Source organism: Lepidochelys olivacea (assembly GCF_965140295.1).
Source record: "Lepidochelys olivacea isolate rLepOli2 genome assembly, chromosome: 4".
In the NCBI taxonomy this organism is placed as follows: domain Eukaryota; kingdom Metazoa; phylum Chordata; order Testudines; family Cheloniidae; genus Lepidochelys; species Lepidochelys olivacea.
This window is the reverse complement of record NC_140414.1, coordinates 8,797,457-8,819,533: the sequence shown is the minus strand read 5'-3', so window position 1 is coordinate 8,819,533 and position 22,077 is coordinate 8,797,457. Positions and strand designations below refer to the sequence as shown.

The window sequence follows — 22,077 nt, the reverse complement described above, 5'->3', positions numbered from 1 at the left end:
TTACTGCACTCTGATCGGCCTCCAGAAGTGTCCCACAATGCCTGTTCTAGCCACTCTGGTCATCACTTTGAACTCTACTGCCCTGCCCTCAGGTGATCAACTGCCAGACCCGCCCTTTAAATTCTCTGGGAATTTTGAAAATCCCCTTCCTGTTTGCTCAGCCAGGCGTGGAGTGCTGTCAGGTGACCATGCCTCCACACACCAGGCGATCCCCAGTATGGAGCAATGGCGAGGTGCTGGAACTCATCAGTTTTTGGGGGAGGAAGCTGTGCAGTCCCAGCTGTGCTCCAGCCATAGGAATTACGATACCTTCAGGCAGGTATCAAGGGACATGATGGAAAGGGGCCATGACCGGGATGCCCTGCAGTGCAGGGTTAAAGTGAAGGAGCTGCGGAATGCCTACCGCAAAGCCCACGAGGCAAACAGCCGCTCTGGTGCTGCCCCTGCGACCTGCCGTTTCTACAAAGAGCTGGACACGATATTTGTGGGCAACCCCACCTCCAGTCCGAGTACCACTGTGGACACTGCAGAGCCCAGTTCAACAAGGCGGGAGGAGGACAAGCAAAGTGGGAGTGAGGGTGCTGAGGCAGAGGAAGACACCCCGGAATCCCTAGATGCATGCAGCCAGGAGCTGCTCTCAAGCCAGGAGGAAGGTAGCCAGTCACGGCGGCCGGTGCTTGGGGAAGGACAAACACTAGAGGAGGTTCCCAGTAAGTGGCTTTTATTTTGGGAAGGAAGTTATTCGGTGCAGACTCTTGGGGCGAGGAGGGTTAGGGCTGCATGCATGCCTAGATGCGGAATAGGGCATTGATGTGCTCTCTCACATCATGGTAATCGACCTCAGCGATCTCTTCAAAGGTCTCATCCAGAACTTGGGCAATGAGCTTGCACAGGTTTCTCGGGAGAGCCACTGTGTTCCTTGTCCCAGTAAGGCTAACTTGTCTGCACCACTGTGCCGTGAGGGGCGGGGGGACAATTGCTGCCCACAGGCAAGCTGCATATGGGTCAGGGCGGAAGCCGCATTGCAGTAGAAGACCCTCCCTTGCTTCCCAGGTCACCCTCAGCAGAGAGATATCTTCCAGGACGAACTCCTGTGGAAAATGTGGGGACAGTGTTTAGTATAGCGGCCCCCTGCCGCTGTTGGCTCTCCCCAAGGCACAGAAACCCAGAGGACAGTACAGCCGTGAAACAATCAGTCACGCTTGACCCTGTGCTTACTCCTCTCAGCGCTCCATTATGCTTATCAGCCGATCTGTGCTTTGTTGCTGGAGCACCACGCTTTTGTGCCGGCACTCCTCATTCTGCTGGTGGATCCTCCTTTCACTGTCCCGCCACTCCTGCACTTTTCAATTTTCATTACTTGAATGCTGCATTACTTCATGCAACATGTCTTCCTTGCTTCTACGTGGCCTCTTTCTGATTCTTTGGAGTCTTTCGGCCAGTGATAACACGGATGGCTGAGATCTCAAGGTTGCATCTGTAAAGGCAAAATGCAACACTTAACAGAGGCAGCATTGTTCACACCAGACAGAGCAATGATTCCCCCATACTTAAGGGCAAGTACAGTCTACACAATAGCATAATTTGACCATCCCAAAGTGAGCACACATAACCCATGGGAGCTCCAAAATGGTGACTCGATCTAGGTGCTCGTAGCCATGCAGGCGGAGCACTACCGTGCCCAACCCCCCCCTGCAGCCCTTGTCCCAAAATTTTTTCCCTTGTGCCCCCATGTCACCTCCAACCCACTTGCCCCAATATCTGGATTCTTACCACCACCAGCTGCCTCCAACACCCGTAGCTTCACCACCCAGCCCTGAAAACTACAACCTTACCCACTGCACTTAACCCCCATCACCATGCAATACAACCATCCTGAAGTGCAGCACTCATTGCACAGCAGTCCAGACAGGAAGGCTGAGTATGATAACAGGACATACGCAAATCTGTGATTGTACTGTTCCCCACCCCACCCCGTTGCCCTTTCTGTTTCCCAAGCAGTTGTGTTTCTTTTCAGTAAATGAATTTTCTTTTCAATAAATGAATTTTTTTCTTTGAAAACATTCTTTATTATTGCATAAAGTAAAAGATACCTTAGCCCAGGAAAGAAACAGGCACTTCAAGTCAGCGTAGCAAACACAGATTCCTACTAACATTGGAACCACTGCACTTCACTCCCATGCAGGGCATCAGATATTACTGGTGGCTTTCAGCCTCAAATTGCTCCCTCAGTGCATCCCTAATCCTTGCAGCCCCACGCTGGGCCCCTCTAATAGCCCTGCTCTCTGGCTGTTCAAATTCAGCCTCCAGGTATTGAACCTCCGAGTTCCATGCCTCAGTGAATTGTTCACCCTTCCCTTCACAAATGTTATGGAGGGTACAGCACGCGGATATAATCGCGGGGATGCTGTCATCGGCCAGGTCCAGCTTCCCATACAGAGAGCACCAGCGGCCCTTTAAACGGTCAAAAGCACACTCCACAGTCATTCTGCACCAGCTCAGCCTTTTGTTGAACCGCTCCTTGCTGCTGTCAAGGCTCCCTGTGTAAGGTTTCATGAGTCACAGCATTAAAGGGTAAGTGGGGTCTCCAAGGATCACAATGGGCATTTCGACTTCCCCTACGGTGATCTTCTGGTCTGGGAAAAAAGTCCCAGCTTGCAGCTTCCTGAACAGGCCAGTGTTCCAAAAGATATGTGCGTCATGCACCTTTCTGGGCCAGCCTGTGTTAATGTCAATGAAACGCCCATGGTGATCCACAACCGCCTGGAGAACCATAGAGAAATACTCCTTCCGATTAACATACTCAGAGACTAGGTGGGCTGGTGCCAGAATTGGAATATGTGTGCCATCTATCGCCCCTCCGCAGTTAGGTAAACACATTTGTGCAAAGCCATCCACAGTGTCATGCATGTTACCCAGAGTCACGGTTCTTCTGAGCAGGATGTGATTAATGGCCCTGCAAACTTGCATCAACATGATTCCAGCAGTCGACTTCCCCACTCCAAACTGGTTAGCGACTGATCGGTAGCTGTCTGGAGTTGCCAGCTTCCAGATTACAATAGCCACCCGCTTCTCCACCATCAGGGACACAATCTTGTGTCTTTGCACCACAGAGTGGGGGCAAGCTCCTCACACAGTCCTGTGAAAGTGGCTTTTCTCATCCGAAAGTTTTGCAGCCACTGCTCGACATCCCAGACTTGCATGACGATGTGATCCCACCACTCAGTGCTTGTTTCCTGAGCCCAAAAGCAGTGTTCCACGGTGGTGAGCATGTCCATGAATGCGACAAGCAAACTCATGTCATATGCGTTACTCGAGTCGATATCATCATCGGAGCCCTCACTGTCACTTTGGATCATAAGGAATAACTCAACTGCCAAACGTGACGTGCTGACGAGACTCGTCAGCATACTCCTCAGCAGTTCGGGCTCCATTCCTGCAGACCTAAAGGGAAGACAGAGCGCGCAGTATAAAAACGTTGAAAGATGGCGCCAGATGTGGATGGAAGCATAGGGATTGCTGGGATGAAAACTGATGCATCACGGGGCATTGGGACAGGACCCAGAATGTCCCGCATTCCCCACCCCCTTCCCACAAGCCACAGCTCCAGAATGGGAAGAGGTGCTCTGTGGGACAGCTGCCCATAATGCACCGTTCCCAGTGCCGCTGCAAGTGCTGCAAATGTGGCCACGCCAGTGCACTTGTTCCTGTCAGTGTGGACAGACTGCAGCGCTTTCCCTACTGTGCTCTCCGAAGGCAGGTTTAACTCAAAGCGCTCTACATCTGCAAGTGTAGCCATGCCCTCAGATGGGTAGCATTTCACACCCACTTTGCATTGTGACAGCCACCATCTTGGCTGACACACTGGGGATCTCTAGAGCTAAAAACAAGAGCTGCCACAGTTTGAGCTAAGGAGCCAGTGCTCTTTAGCGGGGGCTGTAATAGACTCATATTATGTATGGATTGGCACAGACAGGGACCTGTAACCCACACTCACCAGTGGAATATACACTCACTGGCCCTGATTCAACAGAGCATTTAAGCATGTGCTTTACTTTTAAGTAATGGGGCTTAAGCACATGCTTAAGTGCTTTGCCAAATTGGGGCCTCTCTGCACTTGTATAAGCAGCTCCAAATGGTTCAGGCAGGGGATGATCAAACCCCATGTTCCAAGATCTGTAATCCAGGTTTGATCTTTTCCTACATACCGGGCCCTTGTTCAGGTATATTTTGTGGTCTCACAGTATGCGCCTGGGATGTCTGATATTGTACTGCATGGCCCTGAAGAGAACTATGGTGTATCAAGGAAACTAAAGCCACTAACTGACTTGCAAAATTAAATTGTCAGGAGGAAGAAAGATTTAAAGTGTAGAGGAACCCTAATTAAACACTCAGTTATCAGTTAATTATCAGTTAGTTAATAGAATTAGTTATATTCTGATGATAAAAATAAGGGCTGCGTTTGACAGTGGGTTTAATACCTGGCAAGAGAACAAAATACCCAGCCCTGACTGATCACCAGTGCATTGTTTTAGCAATTAATTAATTCCCCCTGAGGCTGAAGGACATATTTGTCAAGGCCCATTGTAAGGAGGTGAGAGGACAGCGTAAGAGTGGGGGAAAGGAAGGATATAAAAAGAAAAACACACTGTAGGAGAGAAAATAAAAAGGGAAGTGTGTACAGCACCGGTGTACAGTGCTGAAACAGTTCAAACAGGAATTAATTCAGGGAAGTCCCATGGCCTGTGCGATGCCAGAGGTCAGACTAAATGATCACACTAGTCCTTTCTGGCCATAGAATATATGAATCATGCCCATCCCTTCTCACAGCCATGCAGCAAAATCCTGCAATCCATGTTTCCATGCCCATCAGTGATGCTGCAGTCCCTGTAAGATGACCCGTGAGAACCATGCAAGAAGGTGAATGAAAACCTAATCAGGAGCAATGGGGTAAAACTAAAAAAAGGAAAATATAGGCTGAATATCAGTGAGGTCTATTGGTTGGAGAAACAGTCTCCTATGAGACATGATGAAGCCTCATCCCTGGAATCATTCAGTACTAACCTGGACAGAGCACTTAGGAACATACTGTAGTAGGGAGTGGCCGTGCACCAGGACGGATGGAACGAGCTAGGGAACTAACACGGCTTTGCCATCTCTTGCTTCTAAGACAAGGGGCCACTTCCTTAGCTGTTGTAAATGGTCACCACTCCATTGATCTCAGTGGGGCTCTGACAATTGACACCAATTGAGGATCTTTCTCTGTATGTTTAAGAACAGAAAATTTCTCACCCAATAATTTTATTTCTTCTAGCAGCATCTCCCACAGTTTTGCTGTGTTCGAGCCACTCTTCTCTGCAGCTTCTGGAGGCAGTTTAAAACTGTACCGCAGCTTGTGCTGGCTACGTCCTCTTCTTCTGCTTGCCGCCAGTTGAGTTATTCCAAAGCTGTGTGAAACACGCATTGAGAAAATTATTTATAACCATAACATCTATGTCAAAGTCATTACCATGTTGAGAGTTGGCCTGGTGTACATAGATACATAGGCCAAATAAAATGCTGACCCTTGACAGAAAGCCATCAAGGATGGGTAGAATTGTGGGAGATACTGCTAGAAGAAAGGAAAACATCAGCTAAGAAATTTTCCATTCTGTGTCCCACTGTCTCCCACAATTCTGCTATACCTGGGAAGTAGAGAGCAGTGATCAGGAGTACTGAGGGACAAGAAAAGATAAACAAAAGAAGATATAGTTAGGTAAACCCCCTCCTTAAGGATTGTCCAAAAGGCAAGGCTATTACTGGAGCACCTTCCTGACGAAAGAGGTGTCTGTGGAGGACAGAAAGTCCACTTTGTAATGTTTGATATAACCAACAATCATGTGGCTGCTCTGCATATCTCTGCGATGAAGGCCCATGCTCACTTGTTCCATGAGATGGCCCTAGATCTCACAGAGTGTGCCCTGGCTCCTTCTAGAACAGGAGCTCCTAGCACTTTGTAAACCTCAACAATGCATAATCTGACCCACCTAGCGACAGATAGCCTTGAGACTCTGAGCCCTTGGCATTTTGGATTAAAGGAGACAAAAGGGTACATGACCTTGTGGATTCTGTGCACTTGAGGTAGAGTTTCAGTGCTCTTCTAACATCTAAAGTGTGCCACACTTCTGGGATGGATTTGGGCAGAAGGAAAGAAGGACATTTTTCTGTGACGTATGGAAAGGAAAGTTCACCTTGGGAAGAAAGGACTGCAGAGTTCTCAGTGCTACCTTGTCATCATGGAACACACAATAGGGTTCCTGCATAGATAGGACTGCCAACTCTGGAATTCACCTAGCAGGCATGATGCTGACCAGATGCTGACCATGATGCTGACCAGAAAACAGGTTTTCATGGAGAGATTAAATGCTGATATAGAAGTCAGTCTCAAAAGAGCGAGTGGTTAGGGCCTTCAACACCAATGGTAGGTCTCATTTAGGGAAGACTGGTCTGACTGCTGGTCTGGCCAGTCTGACTGCTCTGAGAAATCTGCTGCCCAAGGATCCCGTTAATAGACCACTAATGGTCATAGAATCACAGAAGATTAGGGTTGGAAGAGATCTCAGGAGGTCATCTAGTCCAACCCCCTGCTCAAAGCAGGACCAACCCCAACTAAATCATCCCAGCCAGGACTTTGTGGTGGCCAATACCTGGCATGCTAAGGTGCTGGATTGAAGAGCTTTATCCACATCTTCTTGAAGAAAGTCCAGAATTGCTGGAATTCCAGGATGTCTTGAATTAACACTGCACTTCTGGCACAACAGACTGAACTTGGTCTAGATGGAGGAATGGACTTTTATTGTGGAGACTTTCCTGGACACGAGAGAGGCCTTGTCATAAATATAAAGGGAAGGGTAACCACCTTTCTGTATACAGAGCTATAAAATCCCTCCTGGCCAGACGCAAAACCCTTTCACCTGTAAAGGGCTAAGGTAACCTTGCTGGCACCTGACCCAAAATGACCAATGAGGGGACAAGATACTTTCAAATCTGGAGGGGGCAGGGAACAAAGGGTTCTGTCTGTCTGTGTGACGTTTTTGCCGGAAACAGATCAGGAATGCAGCCTTACAACTCCTGTAAAGTTAGTATGTAATCTAGCTAGAAAATGCGTTAGATTTTCTTTTGTTTAATGGCTTGTAAAATAAGCTGTGCTGGAGGGAATGTATATTCCTGTTTTTGTGTCTTTTTGTAACTTAAGGTACCTAGAGGGATTCTCTATGTTTTGAATCTTATTACCCTGTATTTTCCATCCTGATTTTACAGAGGTGATTCTTTTAACTTTTCTTTAACTAAAATTCTTTTTTTAAGAATCTCTTTGATTTTTCCTTGTTCTTAAGATCCAAGAGTTTGGGTCTGTGTTCACCTGTACCAACTGGTGAGGATTATTATCAAGCCTTCCCCAGGAAAGGGGGTGTAGGGCTTGGGGGGATATTTTGGGGGAAGATGTCTCCAAGTGGTCTCTTTCCCTGTTCTTTGTTTAAAACGCTTGGTGGTGGCAGCATACTGTTCAAGGACAAGGCAAAGTTTGTACCTTGGGGACTTTTTTAACCTAAGCTGGTAAGAATAAGCATAGGGTTCTTTCATGCGGGTCCCCACATCTGTAACCTAGAGTTCAGAGTGGGGAAGGAACCTTGACAGGCCTTTTGCTGGTAATGGTTCCCTTTCAATAACCAGGCTGTCCACTGAAGATGGTCTGGGTCTGGGTGGAGAAAAGGGCCTTGGGAAAGAATGTCTAGTCTGAGTGGCAGCTGTAACAGTGATTCTAGTTTTAGCTCCATCAGATCGAAGGATGAGGGCCTCTTTTGTCTGTACAGAGTTGTTATAATGACCTTTGCTTGTTCATGCTTTATCTTTTGGAATACTTTCCTAATGAGAGAGAAGGGTAGGAATGCATATAGCACACATTGCGGCCATCTGTGCAACAGGGCATCTGCTGCCATGGACATGGGATCCGCTTCTCTGGTGAAGTATTTCAGCTGTTTGGTGTTTTTGCAACTTGCAAACAGATCAACTGAGGGGAAACTGAACTTCTTTGAGATCAGATTGAAGACTTTCTGTTTCAGGCACCATTCTGAGTTGTCGACTGTATTTCTGCTTTCTGATTCAGCTCCCCTTTTACGTGTATCGCTATTAGGGAAGGTAGGGTCTTTTCTGCCCATTCCAATATCTCCATTGCTTCTTCATGTGGAGCTACAGTCCTTATTACCCCTTGGCTGTTTATGTATGCAACTGTGGTTGTATTGTCTGACTGGACCAGCACTTTATTGCCCTGTAGGTAGCTCTGGAGTCTCCTGAGAGCCAGCTTGATGGCTCTGAGCTCCAGGAGATGGATACTGTGTTTCCTGTTCTTGGGGCTCCAGAGGTATGCTCCCCAACCTAGCAAGCTGGCATAGGTTGCGAGAAGCAAAGTCCTCAGAAACTGCTCACTATGCTAGAGAGCAGAGTACCTGACTCAGGATCATCACCTGATCTGTCAAGTATTCTGGAGACTGGTGCATCCTTTCAGAAGGAGGCCTGGAGACACTTGATGTGGGGTCTTGCCCATGCAGTGACCCCTGTGCATGACACCAGGTAGCCCAGTAGTTGAAGGCACTGAGCTATGGTTGGCTTGGTGCACGTACGCAGGATGGAGATGAGATACTGGATCCTCCAGAACCTGTTGAGTGAGAGGTAGGTCTTCTCCAGTGAGGTGCCTATGTCCACTCCCAATTGGGTTATCAATGGGATCAAGGAACTTTTCTTGATGTTTATCAGAAAGCCGTAGGCTTGCAGGAGGTCCAGAGTTCGCAATGTGGCATATTGCACCACAGGCTGGGTCGGAACTCTGATTAGAATTTCATCCAGAAAGGGCTATACATCAGTCCCCTGCACCCTAACCCTGGCTATGACCAGCACTGGCATCTTCGTAAAGACCCTTGGGGCTGACGAGAGACCGAATGGGAGATTCGGTACTGATAGTGCTCTGTGCCATAAGCAAATCTCAGAAGCCTGCGAATGGGGTTGTGAATGCATCCCTGAGGTCCACTGAGGTTAGGAGATCCCCCTGATGCGAGATGACACCGCAGAAGGGTCTTCATCTGGAAATTTTGTTTTCTTCATCCACTTGCTGAGCGTTCTGAGATGTAGCATGGCTCTGACTCCTCATGTGTGCTTCTGAACTATGAAGAGGGTAGAGTAGAGCCCTGAGAACTATTCTTCTGAGCTAACTCCTTCTGTCACTCCTGTGTCCAGGAGATGGGAGATTTCATTCCAGATCAGTTCGCACTTAGGGGTATTGGTGCCGTTGGGGAAATGGATGAAGAAGGGGTGGGCTGGAGCAGAGAGTATCCCTGCCTTAATAGCTCTCTTACCCATTTGTCAGTGGTTGATATGAACCATTCTTCTGAGAAACAGGAAATACCATCTCTTAGATTTAGTTCTGGGATGCAGCCTTGAAAGCTTTAATTGAGTGGAAATAAACATGACACATTCATTTGGATTTCGCTTTCTATTTCAAGAAATTAATAGCAGGTTTGCAGTGCAGTCCTACAAAAAAGGAGATTAAACAGAGCCCATTCTTCTCCTTCCTGAAATACTGCTTGTGTTTAATACACTGTGAAGCCTGAGGGTCAGCATTTAGGGCCAGATTTTCTAAACAACTCAGTACGTAACGACTCCCATCTGGGCACGTAAATGACATGACCAGATCTTCCAGTCCCTGGAAAAATCATGGAGCAGGTCCTCAAGGAATCAATTCTGAAGCACTTAGAGGAGAGAAAAGTGATCAGGAACAGTCAGCATGGATTCACCAAGGGCAAGTCATGCCTGACTGATCTAATTGCCCTCTGTGATGATATAACTGGCTCTGTGGATGAGGGGAAAGCACTGGACATGTTATTCCTTGACTTTAGCAAAGCTTTTGACACGGTCTCCCACAGTATTCTTGCCAGCAAGTTAAAGAACTACCTCAAGGGGGATTCCATAGAAGATGAATCTAGACTGTTCTCAGTGGTAGCAGATGACAGAATGAGGAGTAATGGTCTCAACTTGCAGTGGGGTAGGTTTAGGTTGGATATTAGGAAAAACTTTTTCACTAGGAGGGTGGTGAAGCACTGGAATGGGTTACCTGGGGAGGTGGTAGAATCTCCTTCCTTAGAGGCTTTTAAGGTCAGGCTTGACAAAGCCCTGGCTGGGATGATTTAATTGCTTTGAGCAGGGGGTTGGACTAGATGACCTCCTGAGGTCCGTTCCAACCCTGATATTCTATGATTCTATGATTTCTATTCTATGATACCTCTCCTCCCAGTTCAGTGTCATCTGCAAACTTGCTGAGGGTGTAATCCACGCCATCCTACAGATCATTAATGAAGATATTGAACAAAACCGGCCCCAGGAACGACCCTTGGGGCACTCCGCTTGATACCGGCTGCCAACTAGACATGGAGCCATTGATCACTACCCGTTGAGCCCAACGATCTGGCCAGCTTTCTATCCACCTTGTAGTCCATTCATCCAGCCCATACTTCTTTAACTTGCTGGCAACAATACTGTGGGAGACCGTGTCAAAAGCTTTGCTAAAGTCAAGGAACAACACGTCCAACGAGTCAAGGTAGATATGCTGGAGAGTAGGGATAGGATACAGAGGGACCTAGACAAATTAGAGGATTGGGCCAAAAGAAATCTGATGAGGTTCAACAAGGACAAGTGCAGAGTCCTGCACTTAGGACGGAAGAATCCCATGCACCGCTACAGACTAGGGACCGAATGGCTAGGCAGCAGTTCTGCAGAAAAGGACCTAGGGGTTACAGTGGACGAGAAGCTGGATATGAGTCAACAGTCTGCCCTTGTTGCCAAGAAGGCTAATGGCATTTTGGGCTGTATAGGTAGGGGCATTGCCAGCAGATCGAGGGACGTGATCATTCCCCTCTATTCAACATTGGTGAGGCCTCATCTGGAGTACTGTGTCCAGTTTTGGGCCCCACACTACAAGGACGTGAAAAAATTGGAAAGCGTCCAGTGGTGGGCAACAAAATTGATTAGGGGACTGGAACACATGACTTATGAGGAGAGGCTGAGGGAACTGGGATCGTTTAGTCTGCAGAAGAGAAGAATGAGGGGGGATTTGATAGCTGCTTTCAACTACCTGAAAGGGGGTTCCAAAGAGGATGGATCTAGACTGTTCTCAGTGGTAGCTGATGACAGAACAAGGAGGAATGGTCTCAAGTTGCAGTCGGAGAGGTTTAGGTTGGATATTAGGAAAACCTTTTTCGCTAGGAGGGTGGTGAAGCACTGGAATGTGTTATCTAGGGAGGTGGTGGAATTTCCTTCCTTAAAAGGTTTTTAAGGTCAGGCTTGACAAAGCCCTGGCTGGGATGATTTAGTTGGGGTTGGTCCTGCTTTGAGCAGGGGGTTGGACTAGATGATCTCCTGAGGTCCCTTCCAACCCTGATATTCTATGAATCTATGAAAAGGGCCCAGGCACCCAGCAGCTTCCATTGAGAACAGTCTGGCCACTTTGTTTACTGCCTATGTGGGAGCTGAGCTCATTTGGAAAGCTAGCCGTCCCTGCCCTCCCCCCATTCCCTGTTCTTACACGCATTGGCCTGTGTTCCCTCCCCCCACACCTTTCTCTTTCCCATTCACTCATGCATGCACACACATTTGCTAGCTTCTGCCTAAACAAAGGGCCAGCACTGTGGGGGAAGGTAGCAGTTGGAAGTTTGCTGGTGGGGTAATTTACCAGACCATTTCTTTGTTACACTTTGGTTGAGATACTCGTTGTGTAATGTCTTGATGGCCTAGCATGGGTTAGTGACTGCATCCTCACTAGAGACCTGTGATGTAGGGAAATATCATCCCCATGTTAGAGATGTCGAAAGTGAAGCACAGAGCAAGGTAGTGATTTGCCTCAGGTCACACAGGAAGTGTGCAGCAGAGCTGAGAACATGCATAGCCTGCTAAGAGCATGCGCAGGGGATATTTTGCATCCATTGAACCCCTCTGCCCCCCTGCTAGCTCCCAGTCTCCCAGCCCCAGACTCTTTTCCCATCCAGTCCAAGTCTCCCCCCGCCCAACACTGAGGCCCAGTTTTCCTTTCCCCCTCCCCATAAGCCCCACCTTCACCACCAAAGGTTCTGTCACAATCTCCTTCCCCCACCCCCAATCACCTGCCCTGTAACCCTGGGTGCCTTAAAATGTTCTGGTGCTGTAGCTCCCTTGTCTGTACACTCCCAGCCAGCATCTCAGCATGCACTGAGTGTCTGTGTGATAAGCAACCCTGGACCAGCAATTCTGACTCCAGTGGCCTGCTTGTTACATCCCTGCCACACTCTGATCTCCACCAGCCTTGGTTACACCTGGCAAGGTGATTCCAGCACCCCCAGTCCCAAATTTTCCCCAAACCATGTACTCTGCAATGTCCAGCCCTCTCCTGGACAAGTCAGAGGAATAATAAGGTTCATTTGCTCCTCTAAAGAGACAAACTCCACAGCTTGCCACATTAACTGGAGTTAACTATCACTTCAGTTAAAACACAGTACTGGCTTGGTTCAGATTAAAAGTAAAGCAAATTTATTAACAAAAGGAGGTGGAATTTTAAGTGAGTTCAGGTACAAGGGATAGCGTTAGAAATGGTGACAAGCAAATTAAAGTGAAAACACTTTCTAGAGGCAAAGATTTAACAAAACTAGTCTTGGTTCAAGGTAAGATTCTTACCACAGCAAGATGGCTGACCACCCCTTGGTCAGGATCTCCCACAAAGTCCAAAGTGTTCAGTTCCTTCGTATTTTTAGGTGAAAGGTCCCTCTAGGGTTGCAAGGCGTCCAGTTTTCAACCGGAACACCCAGTCAAAAAGGAACCCTGGCGGCTCCAGTCAGCACCGCCGACAGGACCGTTAAAAGTCCTGTCGGCAGTATTGCGGATCTAAGGCAGGCTAGTCCCTACCTGTCTAGTCACCATGCTGCACCTGGAAGCAGACAGCAGGTTCAGCTCCTAGGCAGGGGAGCCATGGGGCTCTGCGTGCTGCCCCCATCCTGAGCACCTGCTCCGCACTCCCACTGGCCAGGAACCATAGCCAATGGGAGCTGGGGGGGCAGTGCCTGCAGGCTAAAGCAGTGCACAGAGCCTCCTGGCTCCCCACCCTTCCCCCCCACCTAAGAGCCGGACCTGCTGGCTGCTTCCAGGGCGCAGCGTGGCGCCAGGACAGGCAGGAAGCCTGCCTTAGCCCTGCTGCACCGTTGACTGGGAGCCACCCGAGGTAAGTCCACGCCCAATCCCCTGCCCCAGCCTGAGCACCCCCAAAACCCAGATATCCCAAACCCCTCATCCCTAGCCCCAGACCAAAGCCTGCACCCCCAGCCCAGAGCCCTCACCCCCTCCTGCACCCCAACTCCCTGCCTCAACCCGCAGCCCCCTCCCACATTCCGAATCCCTCAGCCCCACCCCCAGTCTGGACCCCGCCTCCTACACCCCAACCCCCCAGCCCCACTCCAGAGCCCGCACCCCCAGCCAGAGCTCTCACCCCCTCACGCACCCCAACTCCCTGCCCCTGCCTGGAGCCCCCTCCCATATCTTGAACCCCTCATTTCTGGCCCCACCCTGGAGCCTGCACCCCCAGTTAGAACCCTCCCCCCCTCCTGCATCTCAACGCCCTGCTCCAGTCCAGTGAAAGTGAGTGAGAGTGGGGGAGCATGACCCACCAAGGGAGGGGGAATATAGTGAGTGGGGGGGCAGGGCCTCAGGGAAGGGGTGGGGCTAGGGTGTTCAGTTTTGTGTGGTTAGAAAGTTGGCTACCCTAATACCCCCTACAGTAAAGTTCTTTCAAGCTGTAAGGAAGGAGATTCCCTGGTGTTTGCTAAAATCCAGATTTATTTGTTCCTGCAGTCTCCTCCCCCTGCTATGATGCTCAGTGGTTATCTCCTCCCCTTGTTAGCTTGACGGTTTTGTTTCCTCTTATGTAAATGGATTCCCATGATACCTTGGAAGTACCTTCAAGATGGCTGAACCACATTCCATTGTCTAGGGTGGGGTGATTTCAGCCCTGCCTGGCAGACACACTTTAAGAACGTAATTCCCAATACGTTTGTAATTTTGAATTTGTCCTCCATACCTACACTTCGCAATAATATTAATGATTAGTATGTTACTAGATTTCTATTGGTATCTTACATGATACCTTTTAGACACCAGTTATGACATTAATGAGTTGGGGTACACTGAACTGGTCAGACCAGCTGAAACTCCCTATCAGGGAGCCCCTTGCTCTCTTGCATTGGGATGCTGCTCGGATCACACACACACACAATCCAGCTCTTGTCCCTTCAGCATTCAAATCAGGCAGCTTCCTCCTCCTCACTGCCTGGGCACCAGTGGAGGGGTCACTGAGAGCACTGGAGACTCAGGCTTGGAACCCAGCAGAGCCCAGAACAGCTGGAAGCTGCAATTGCAGAGAAAGTCCTTCTTAGCCCCCTGTGTCCCCAGGCTGGAGCATGCTCAGTGTGGACAGAATCTAAGAAGGTTTTAGATGATAAACTCTAGCAAGTCTCTACTGAGCATGTGAAAATTGTAATTTTTCCAAGGCTTATGACTTGGCCAAATTTTGCAGATTTTCATGGGAGTGGCAAAAGGCACATACCTGACACAAAGGCCACTCCCCTGCCAAATTTCAAGCCCCTGTTTCAAAGCAATAAGGTGTTAGAGCCTCTCAATGAAAATGTCACCCAAATTTTTTAATGCGGGTAAAACAACATATTTTCCCCTATTTTGGTTCTTAGAAGCAGCTTAACCATTTTGGCTGAAATTTTCCAAACTAATTCAGCCTGAGGCAGACATCCAGTCTGGAAAATTTCAGCCCAAACAGTTCAAATTTGGCAAAGTCATAAGCAACTGAAAACAGAGTCTTATAATGGGAAGTGTTGGGCAACCTTAATTGGGTGGAGCTACCAAACCTGTCTATAATAGTATTAGAGAGTCCCTGGCACTAAAAAACTATTGACTGTAACTGGGTACAAACAAGAAGCAGGGAACCAGACATCAAGTTGGAGTCACCTGTTTTAAAGGATTTCTCTCTTTTCAGGGCCTTCCATTGTGACTCCCCCTAAGGAAATCTGGAATGTCACTGGAGCAAAGATTTACCTGAGTTGTGAAGTCATGGGCATTCCAACCCCAGTGCTCACTTGGAATAAGGTCAGTGGAACAGGATCTGTTTTTCAAGAGTAGCATGGATTATGCCATGTTTATTTACTATAGTACCATATTCTTCACCTCTTGGGGGAGATGGCAGAGGAGCAGAGAGAATTAGTCCATAATAAAGAAAGGCATTTTATAGCAAGCTCCGCATTGTTTTTAAAGTGGCAAGAAAGAAGGGCAGTCCCATTTGTGCAAGGATTAGAAAAATACCAAATGTGTTACCAAATCCAGCACCACCTATGAACTGTAGCCCTTTCCAAAGGGTAGTTACGACTGTTAGACAGCAACTGCAAGATAAAGGCTACAGCAAACCCACCAGCAGAAGAGCATGTTTCCAGTGAGTTTCTCCAGTCAATGCAAAAAGATAAAAAAAAAAAAAAAAAGAAAGAAAATCTTTATTTCCCATTTCCACTCCCCAATCTGGATTTGTTTAATTCCCCCCTCTGCTCCCAAAAAATATTTTTCTTTTGTACTTTTGTTTATGCTGATAAGAGAAACACAATTATGCTTTGCCATATTAAAGACTGGTGTGAAGAGTAGCTAAAGAATGTTTCCCAATGATAATAAGCTCATACATGCCTGTGGCTTTGAAAACACTGGCCTTGTATGCCCAGGTCAGAGTCATAGTAATCCTGTAGTGTTTTTGTTTTCTTATGTTAGCCTTGAAGTGATGCTGCTCCTGGGGTGTATGGTTTGATAGTGCTGGTGGCCTGGGTTTGTTTTTTACCCTTAGTTAATAGCAAGGAGGATGCACCTTCAGCTTCAGAAACTGCATCAGAATTTGGCACTGGGACCTCATAGGAGCCTGAAACCCAAAGCCGGGCAGGTTCCATACATTCACTTGTGCTCCTCCCGCTTTGCTGCCTCTTTGGAAGAGATGGGATAGAGAGAAGCCTTTGATTTGGTGTTAAATTTCAAACAGTGTGCAGGTTAAATAAAAAAAAGTGCCAGTGTGCAGACTCCATCACTTCTCTAGTCTTCTCGAACCCACAGGCTCTTGGGACCTCTGCTGGTTTATAGCCCTTTACAATCAATTTCAAATAATGTATATTTAAAATATTTTGAGGAAAACTGTTCAAATAGTGACCCACCTAAATAATAGGGCCAACTACAGCACTTCCTGGTGACAAAGGAGACCTTGTTGTTTGCAAGTGAAATCAGCTGTGGCGCGCGTCGCCAGAGAGGTCTTCAGTGGACTTTTAAAGCTCCGCAAGTAGCTGGGTGCTCCAGAGTCACCAGGTAAAGTCCAGCACAGAGAAATAGCAGCCTCCTCTCACGGGCCACTAAACATGCCACGCACCAGCACTTTCAGGAACTTACTGGAGCACTGCACTGGAGGGGGGCGCAGGAAGGGCAGAATTAAGCTGCTGTTTTCTGTAAACAAAATAATCATGGAAAGGAATCGTATGTACCAAATGAACTGTAGAACATTGTATGGTGCATTGCTCGGTGCAGCTTGTTCACACCATTAGCTTCATTGCTGATTAACGAGGCAGATCTTTTGTTATCTCCTCCCCCTGCACCAAAAAAGCTGAAAAAACACAAATTACACATTAACAAAGAGCTGTGGTTTTCTGCTTCCAGGCAGCATAGTGTGGAAGGGGGAGGGGTAGCTCAGTGGTTTGAGCATTGGCCTGCTAAACCCAGGCTTGTGAGTTCAGTCCTTGAGGGGGCCATTTAGGGATCTGAGGCAAAAAAAAAATTGGGGATTAGTCCCCCTTTGAGCAGGGGGTTGGACTAGATGACCTCCTGAGGTCCCTTCCAACGCCTGATATTCTATGATTATATGACTGGTGTCTAGAAGCTTCACAGTAACAAGCCTTTTTTGCCACTCTTGCCCATGGCCATCTAGAAAACATTGGTTTTAGGACAGTGGATGCTCAGGTTGCTGCCTTTGGTTTACTTTGTGCACCATTCTCCTTTGGAAAGTCACGTGCCATGGACCCTGCCCTGGTAACAGCATGTGCAGTGCTAGTTTCCCACTGCTCCAGAGCCCAAAGGCCAATTTTTTTCAAAAGGGCTCAACACCCAGCAGCTTCCACTGAGAATAGAGAATCCAGCCCCACACTCCAAACTGTCACGAAGGACAGTGGGAGCTGCTGGGTGCTGAACACTTTGAAACTCTGGCCCTTTGGACTGTAGGTGCTACTGAAAAACAGACAGCAGCCGCCATGGAACAACCTTTTCCCATTTTTATACCATACTTGCACCATTTCAGGCATTTAGGATAGGATCTTCCGAAATGCTAGGCAGTGGCCTAACTCTGCTCCCATTGCAGTCTGGGGACTTTTTACTACTGCCTTCAGTGGGAACAGAGTTAGGGACAATGCTGAGTGCTAGAAAATTGCCTAAGCTAGAAAGTTGTACAGCGTTAACTACTATAGACTCCCCCACTGGTAGGGCTGCTGTTATACTGGTATAGAGGTGCTTTAACAGGTATAGCCATGCATCCACACTATGCCTTTTACTGGTACAACTATAATGGTAAGAAATCACACCCTTACTCAAACTAGTTACCAGTAAAACTTTCACATGCAGTCTGCAGGCCAGAGTCTGTCTTAGGCCTGCATACCGATTTTGTACCAGTATAACTGTCAGTTAGAGGTATGATTTTTTTGTTTTATCAGTGTTATAACAGTACAAACTTCCCCACCAGGATGCAGATACTAGTGTAATTCATTCTCTTTCCCTATAGGAATAGTCATAGTGGTAGGAACATCTTTAAATCAGTATAACCACACCAACTGTATGGGCCTAGTTAAACCCAGACAGCTTTTGTGTGTAGACAAAGCTTTAGGGGTTTTGGGCCTTAGGTAGTGCAGGTATTTATGATGGCAATCTTGTCAAACTACTGACAACTTGACTCTTAATATTTCTGCTCAGATAATAAGGGGACAATATGGTGTCCAAAGGCTGGAGCTCCTGCCTGGAGACCGTGACAACTTAGCTATCCAGACCCGTGGTGGTCCTGAGAAACATGAAGTGACTGGCTGGGTATTGGTAAGTACTTGTGCCCTTTCACATACTATCAGCAAGATCCAAGTTTCTGTGCATAGTACTGGGAAATTACAATCGAGTAGGTGCAGTGTTTTTCTTGGTGTTGAAAACAGAGTTCATGTGAATTTGAAGTTAAAAAGCAGTGACATGTATGACAAGGAGTAAGATGAAATGCATTCAGTTGGCCCAGTTCTTTGCTTCCTTTATCTTTTGTAATTATTTACACCCCTGCAAAATGTGTGTGAAAATAATGAGAAGGAAGAGCAGGATGTTTAAAAGCTCTCAGGAATAGGACCAGACTGAAATAACAGACCACCTTTCCTTCTGCACTGTCTGTAAAATACTGCAATCAACGGGTGCAGCACAGTAGGCCGCTAGGACAGGGATTGCTAGCACTGGAGTCCAGGTATCTTCAGTGAAGGTCACATGGGAGTGGAACTCTCCACAGGAGATCAGAGCAGTCCTGTCCTACCTTTTGTAGAGCATAGTGCAAGACTGAGCGCTACCCTAGACCCTCCCTCTCCACAGAGTCACTCTCATAACGTCATATGAGCCCCACAAACCCAAGCTAGGAGCAGCCTGGCCTTTCTAAAGCACTGTTTATATTTTGGAGTACTTGTGGCACCTTAGAGACTAACCAATTTATTTGAGCATAAGCTTTCGTGAGCTGCAGCTCACTTCATCGGATGAAGTGAGCTGTAGCTCACGAAAGCTTATACTCAAATAGTCTCCAAGGTGCCACAAGTACTCCTTTTCTTTTTGTGAAAACAGACTAACATGGCTGCTACTCTGAAACCTGTTTATATTTGGTACCTGTCTTGCTGGGGCACTCTTTCCAATCAAGTCTGTACAGCTCAAGAGACTCTGTTCCCCATAGCTACAAGCTTGGCCAGATGAGATGCCCTCCTCAAAGAACTCTGAACTGCTAAGTATAAGTTTACTTAAAGAGGAAAGGGGCAGAGACCTTTACCTCCACTTGATTCCATGTCCTACAGCTCAGACTGATGATTGCTATGCGAAGATGACAGGACTGGTCTGTCCTGGAGTTCACAGAAAACCTTTGCTCTTAGCATCTCTAACCTGTGTCCTCAAGGAATGTGAAAGCTCAGGAATCTGCATCCCAGACATTTAAATCTTAAAGTTAAAAGGTTATTTTAAAAAAAAAGTTCTCAGAGAGGGAGTTACTTGAGTGGGAGCGTGACAACTGGAGCAGCATCCTAGGGCCTGAGCTGTAATGCATGGAAGTGGATTGGACAGGGGAAAGAGCAGCAGCAGGGAAGTCAGCAGAGAGGATGGCACAATAGGTCAGGCATGACAGATTTGCTTTGGCAAGAACAGACCACACTGCAATCTCTTCAGCTGCCCAATGAGGTGGTGGCTGGGGAATGGAACTCAACAGCGTTAGCTTACGCTGTACACCAAAACAGAGGTGGAAGCTTTGGAGAAGGGCAAATACACTACTGAGTCAACCAAACTATGATGAGGAGAGGAGCATTAGGACTACTGCTTTTTCCTGTCTCCCTCTCAGTGACAACAGGAAGTTCTAAAACATCACAGACACACACCTAAGCAAACATAAAAAAGGTTTGAAGTCTGGCTAAAGCAAATCCTGATGTGTAAGACAGAGTGAAACCCGGAGTGGATTGACTCGCTGAGCTCCAGGACAGGTACCAGAGCGCTTGCCGTACTGTGCCACCTATCTGATTTGGGAACTAGGGCAAACCACTACTGACCAAGTCAGGCTGACTGAAGCCACTGATGGCCCTTTGGCTCAGCTGAAAGAAGTCAGGATTGAGTTTTGTGCTTTCTTTGTTAATAGGGAATAAATTCTCATTATTTTTAGAAGTTCAGTTTATGATGCAATTTTTTTAAACAAACTATTGCACATTCAGAACGTGAGCATTTTCCATACTACTGGCCAAGGAAATATTCTGGACATGTGCAGCCTCCGAGTGTTAATTCCCACTCCATCAGTTACCCGTAGTGAGTCTGTTACTAGTGCTATTGTTTACTGCTGTTATACAACCCAACAATAAGGCAAAGTAACTTGAGACCAAATCCTCTGTAGTAAACAAGGCTACATGCTGCTTGTTTTTGTAGATATCTCCTTTGAGTAAAGAGGATGCTGGAGAGTATGAGTGTCATGCATCAAACTCCAAAGGAGAGGCTACAGCCTCTGCACGAATTACTGTCAATGCCTTACATGAAAATACCCATATCTAAAGGTAGGTAATATGTGCAGAGTTTTAACACAGTTATATATGTGCAAAGATTTTTTTTTTTTAAATGGGTTTTACACCCTTTGGTTGTTTAGGATATAAGAGAACAACCTGAAAAGTTGCATTTAAAACTGTTAGCTGTAGATTGCAGATATTTCTAACGTCAAACCCAGTCTTTTCTATTTTGGTGAAGCACTTCACGGAGGCCTCCAGCGTAAGAGCTCACAAATAACCGAGACTTGGGTTGCTGCATATTTAATAAAGACATGCTTTTTCCCAAATATGTGTTAGGTAAAGGAGGTTAACTAGGTAAAAGTTAAAACATTGGACTAAAAATCCCTTCTGTTCCAAATAGCTCAGCTTTCAAGCTATGATGGTGATTTCACTGGTTCTCCAGACACCATGTTATCTGAAAAAAGAAAAGGAGGACTTGTGGCACCTTAGAGACTAACAAATTTATTAGAGCATAAGCTTTCGTGAGCTACCGCTCACTTCATCGGATGCATGCAGTGGAAAAGAATTTCAAGTAGTATAAAAGGCTTTAAAAACACTTCCAAAAACTGCAGGACTATTTTGCCAATACATGTAGTCCTAATTGCCTTGCTCTTCCTCCATCCTAGCAACCTTTACATACACTAACCTATAAATGTGTGTGATAATCCATTCATGGAGGTTCTAGATTGCTGCTCTTTTAAATTACATCTGAATAGCTGGAAGATCTGTTTTTTAAAAAAAAAAAAAAAAAAAGAAGATTGTCCAGCAGTGAAGCAAGAGTATAAATGAATCCCACCATCGAGTAATTTACTGAATTGGGTCAAGTCAGACACTAACATAACTAAGTTATGCCCTTTGCTAAAGGTGCTTGGTTTTGACCAGATTATACCTAATTTTAGAAATCCATTATCACAAATGCAGGGGATACATGCATCCAATAAATTAAGTCTATAAAAGGAGTCTATATAAACTCCAGTCTATAAAACGAGTGTACCTCAAGGCTGTTAAAGGGGCATTGTGATAGGGCAACCCTGCCTCGGGTGCCATCCAATGCATGACAGTTGTGCTGAGCCTGGTTCCCTTTTGCTCACCCAAAGGTACATAGTCTGACTTCAATTTATTCATCTACACCAGTGCTATAGTTCCCCAAAAGCCTGGTTGTAAAACCATTCTCCAGTTCCTGCAGTAAAAATACAGTGTGTTTTTCCATTCCCATCTCCAGGGACATCTCAAGTCACCCATAAAAGAGTCTATCAGCACTTTGTTCTCAGTTCCTTATGTCTCAATTCAGGACCCCGGTCTCTAGCCCTCTCTGTCTGAGCGACCAGTCTTCCCACAGCGCTTCGTGGAGAGGGTTCTCCCTCAGACAGCGTTCCACTCCCAGTCCTCCCTGCCTGCACCTCCTAACTGTGCTCAGGGGACCCACCCTCCTGCTTCCCCACACCAAGCTGAATCTCTCACTTTTTTCTAGAGGCCACTGCCCAAGCCTTCTGCTCATTAGGAGTCCTTGCTTTGGTCAGTTCCCACCAGCAGTTCTAGCTCTCATCCACATACAGCTGTCACTTCTGCGGCTCCTGAAGCTATTCTCCAAGCAGCATGCCAGCTCTGACTTGCTGCCCGACAATCTCAGGCAGTGCCAGGCATGAAGTCATCAGATGGCATCTCA

General features: G+C 47.0%; 1 protein-coding gene across 1 annotated transcript in view; it reads left to right on the top strand.

Annotated features, from left to right (window-relative positions):
* Window positions 1–22,077, top strand: part of IGFBP7 (insulin like growth factor binding protein 7) — a 73,194-nt gene that overhangs the window by 50,651 nt on the left and 466 nt on the right. The window contains exons 2-4 of the mRNA XM_084625613.1: window positions 15,089–15,198; window positions 18,085–18,201; window positions 20,299–20,423. Coding sequence (XP_084481739.1) covers window positions 15,089–15,198; window positions 18,085–18,201; window positions 20,299–20,421 — 350 coding nt within the window. The 3' untranslated portion in view covers window positions 20,422–20,423. The remainder of the gene's footprint in view (window positions 1–15,088; window positions 15,199–18,084; window positions 18,202–20,298; window positions 20,424–22,077) is intronic.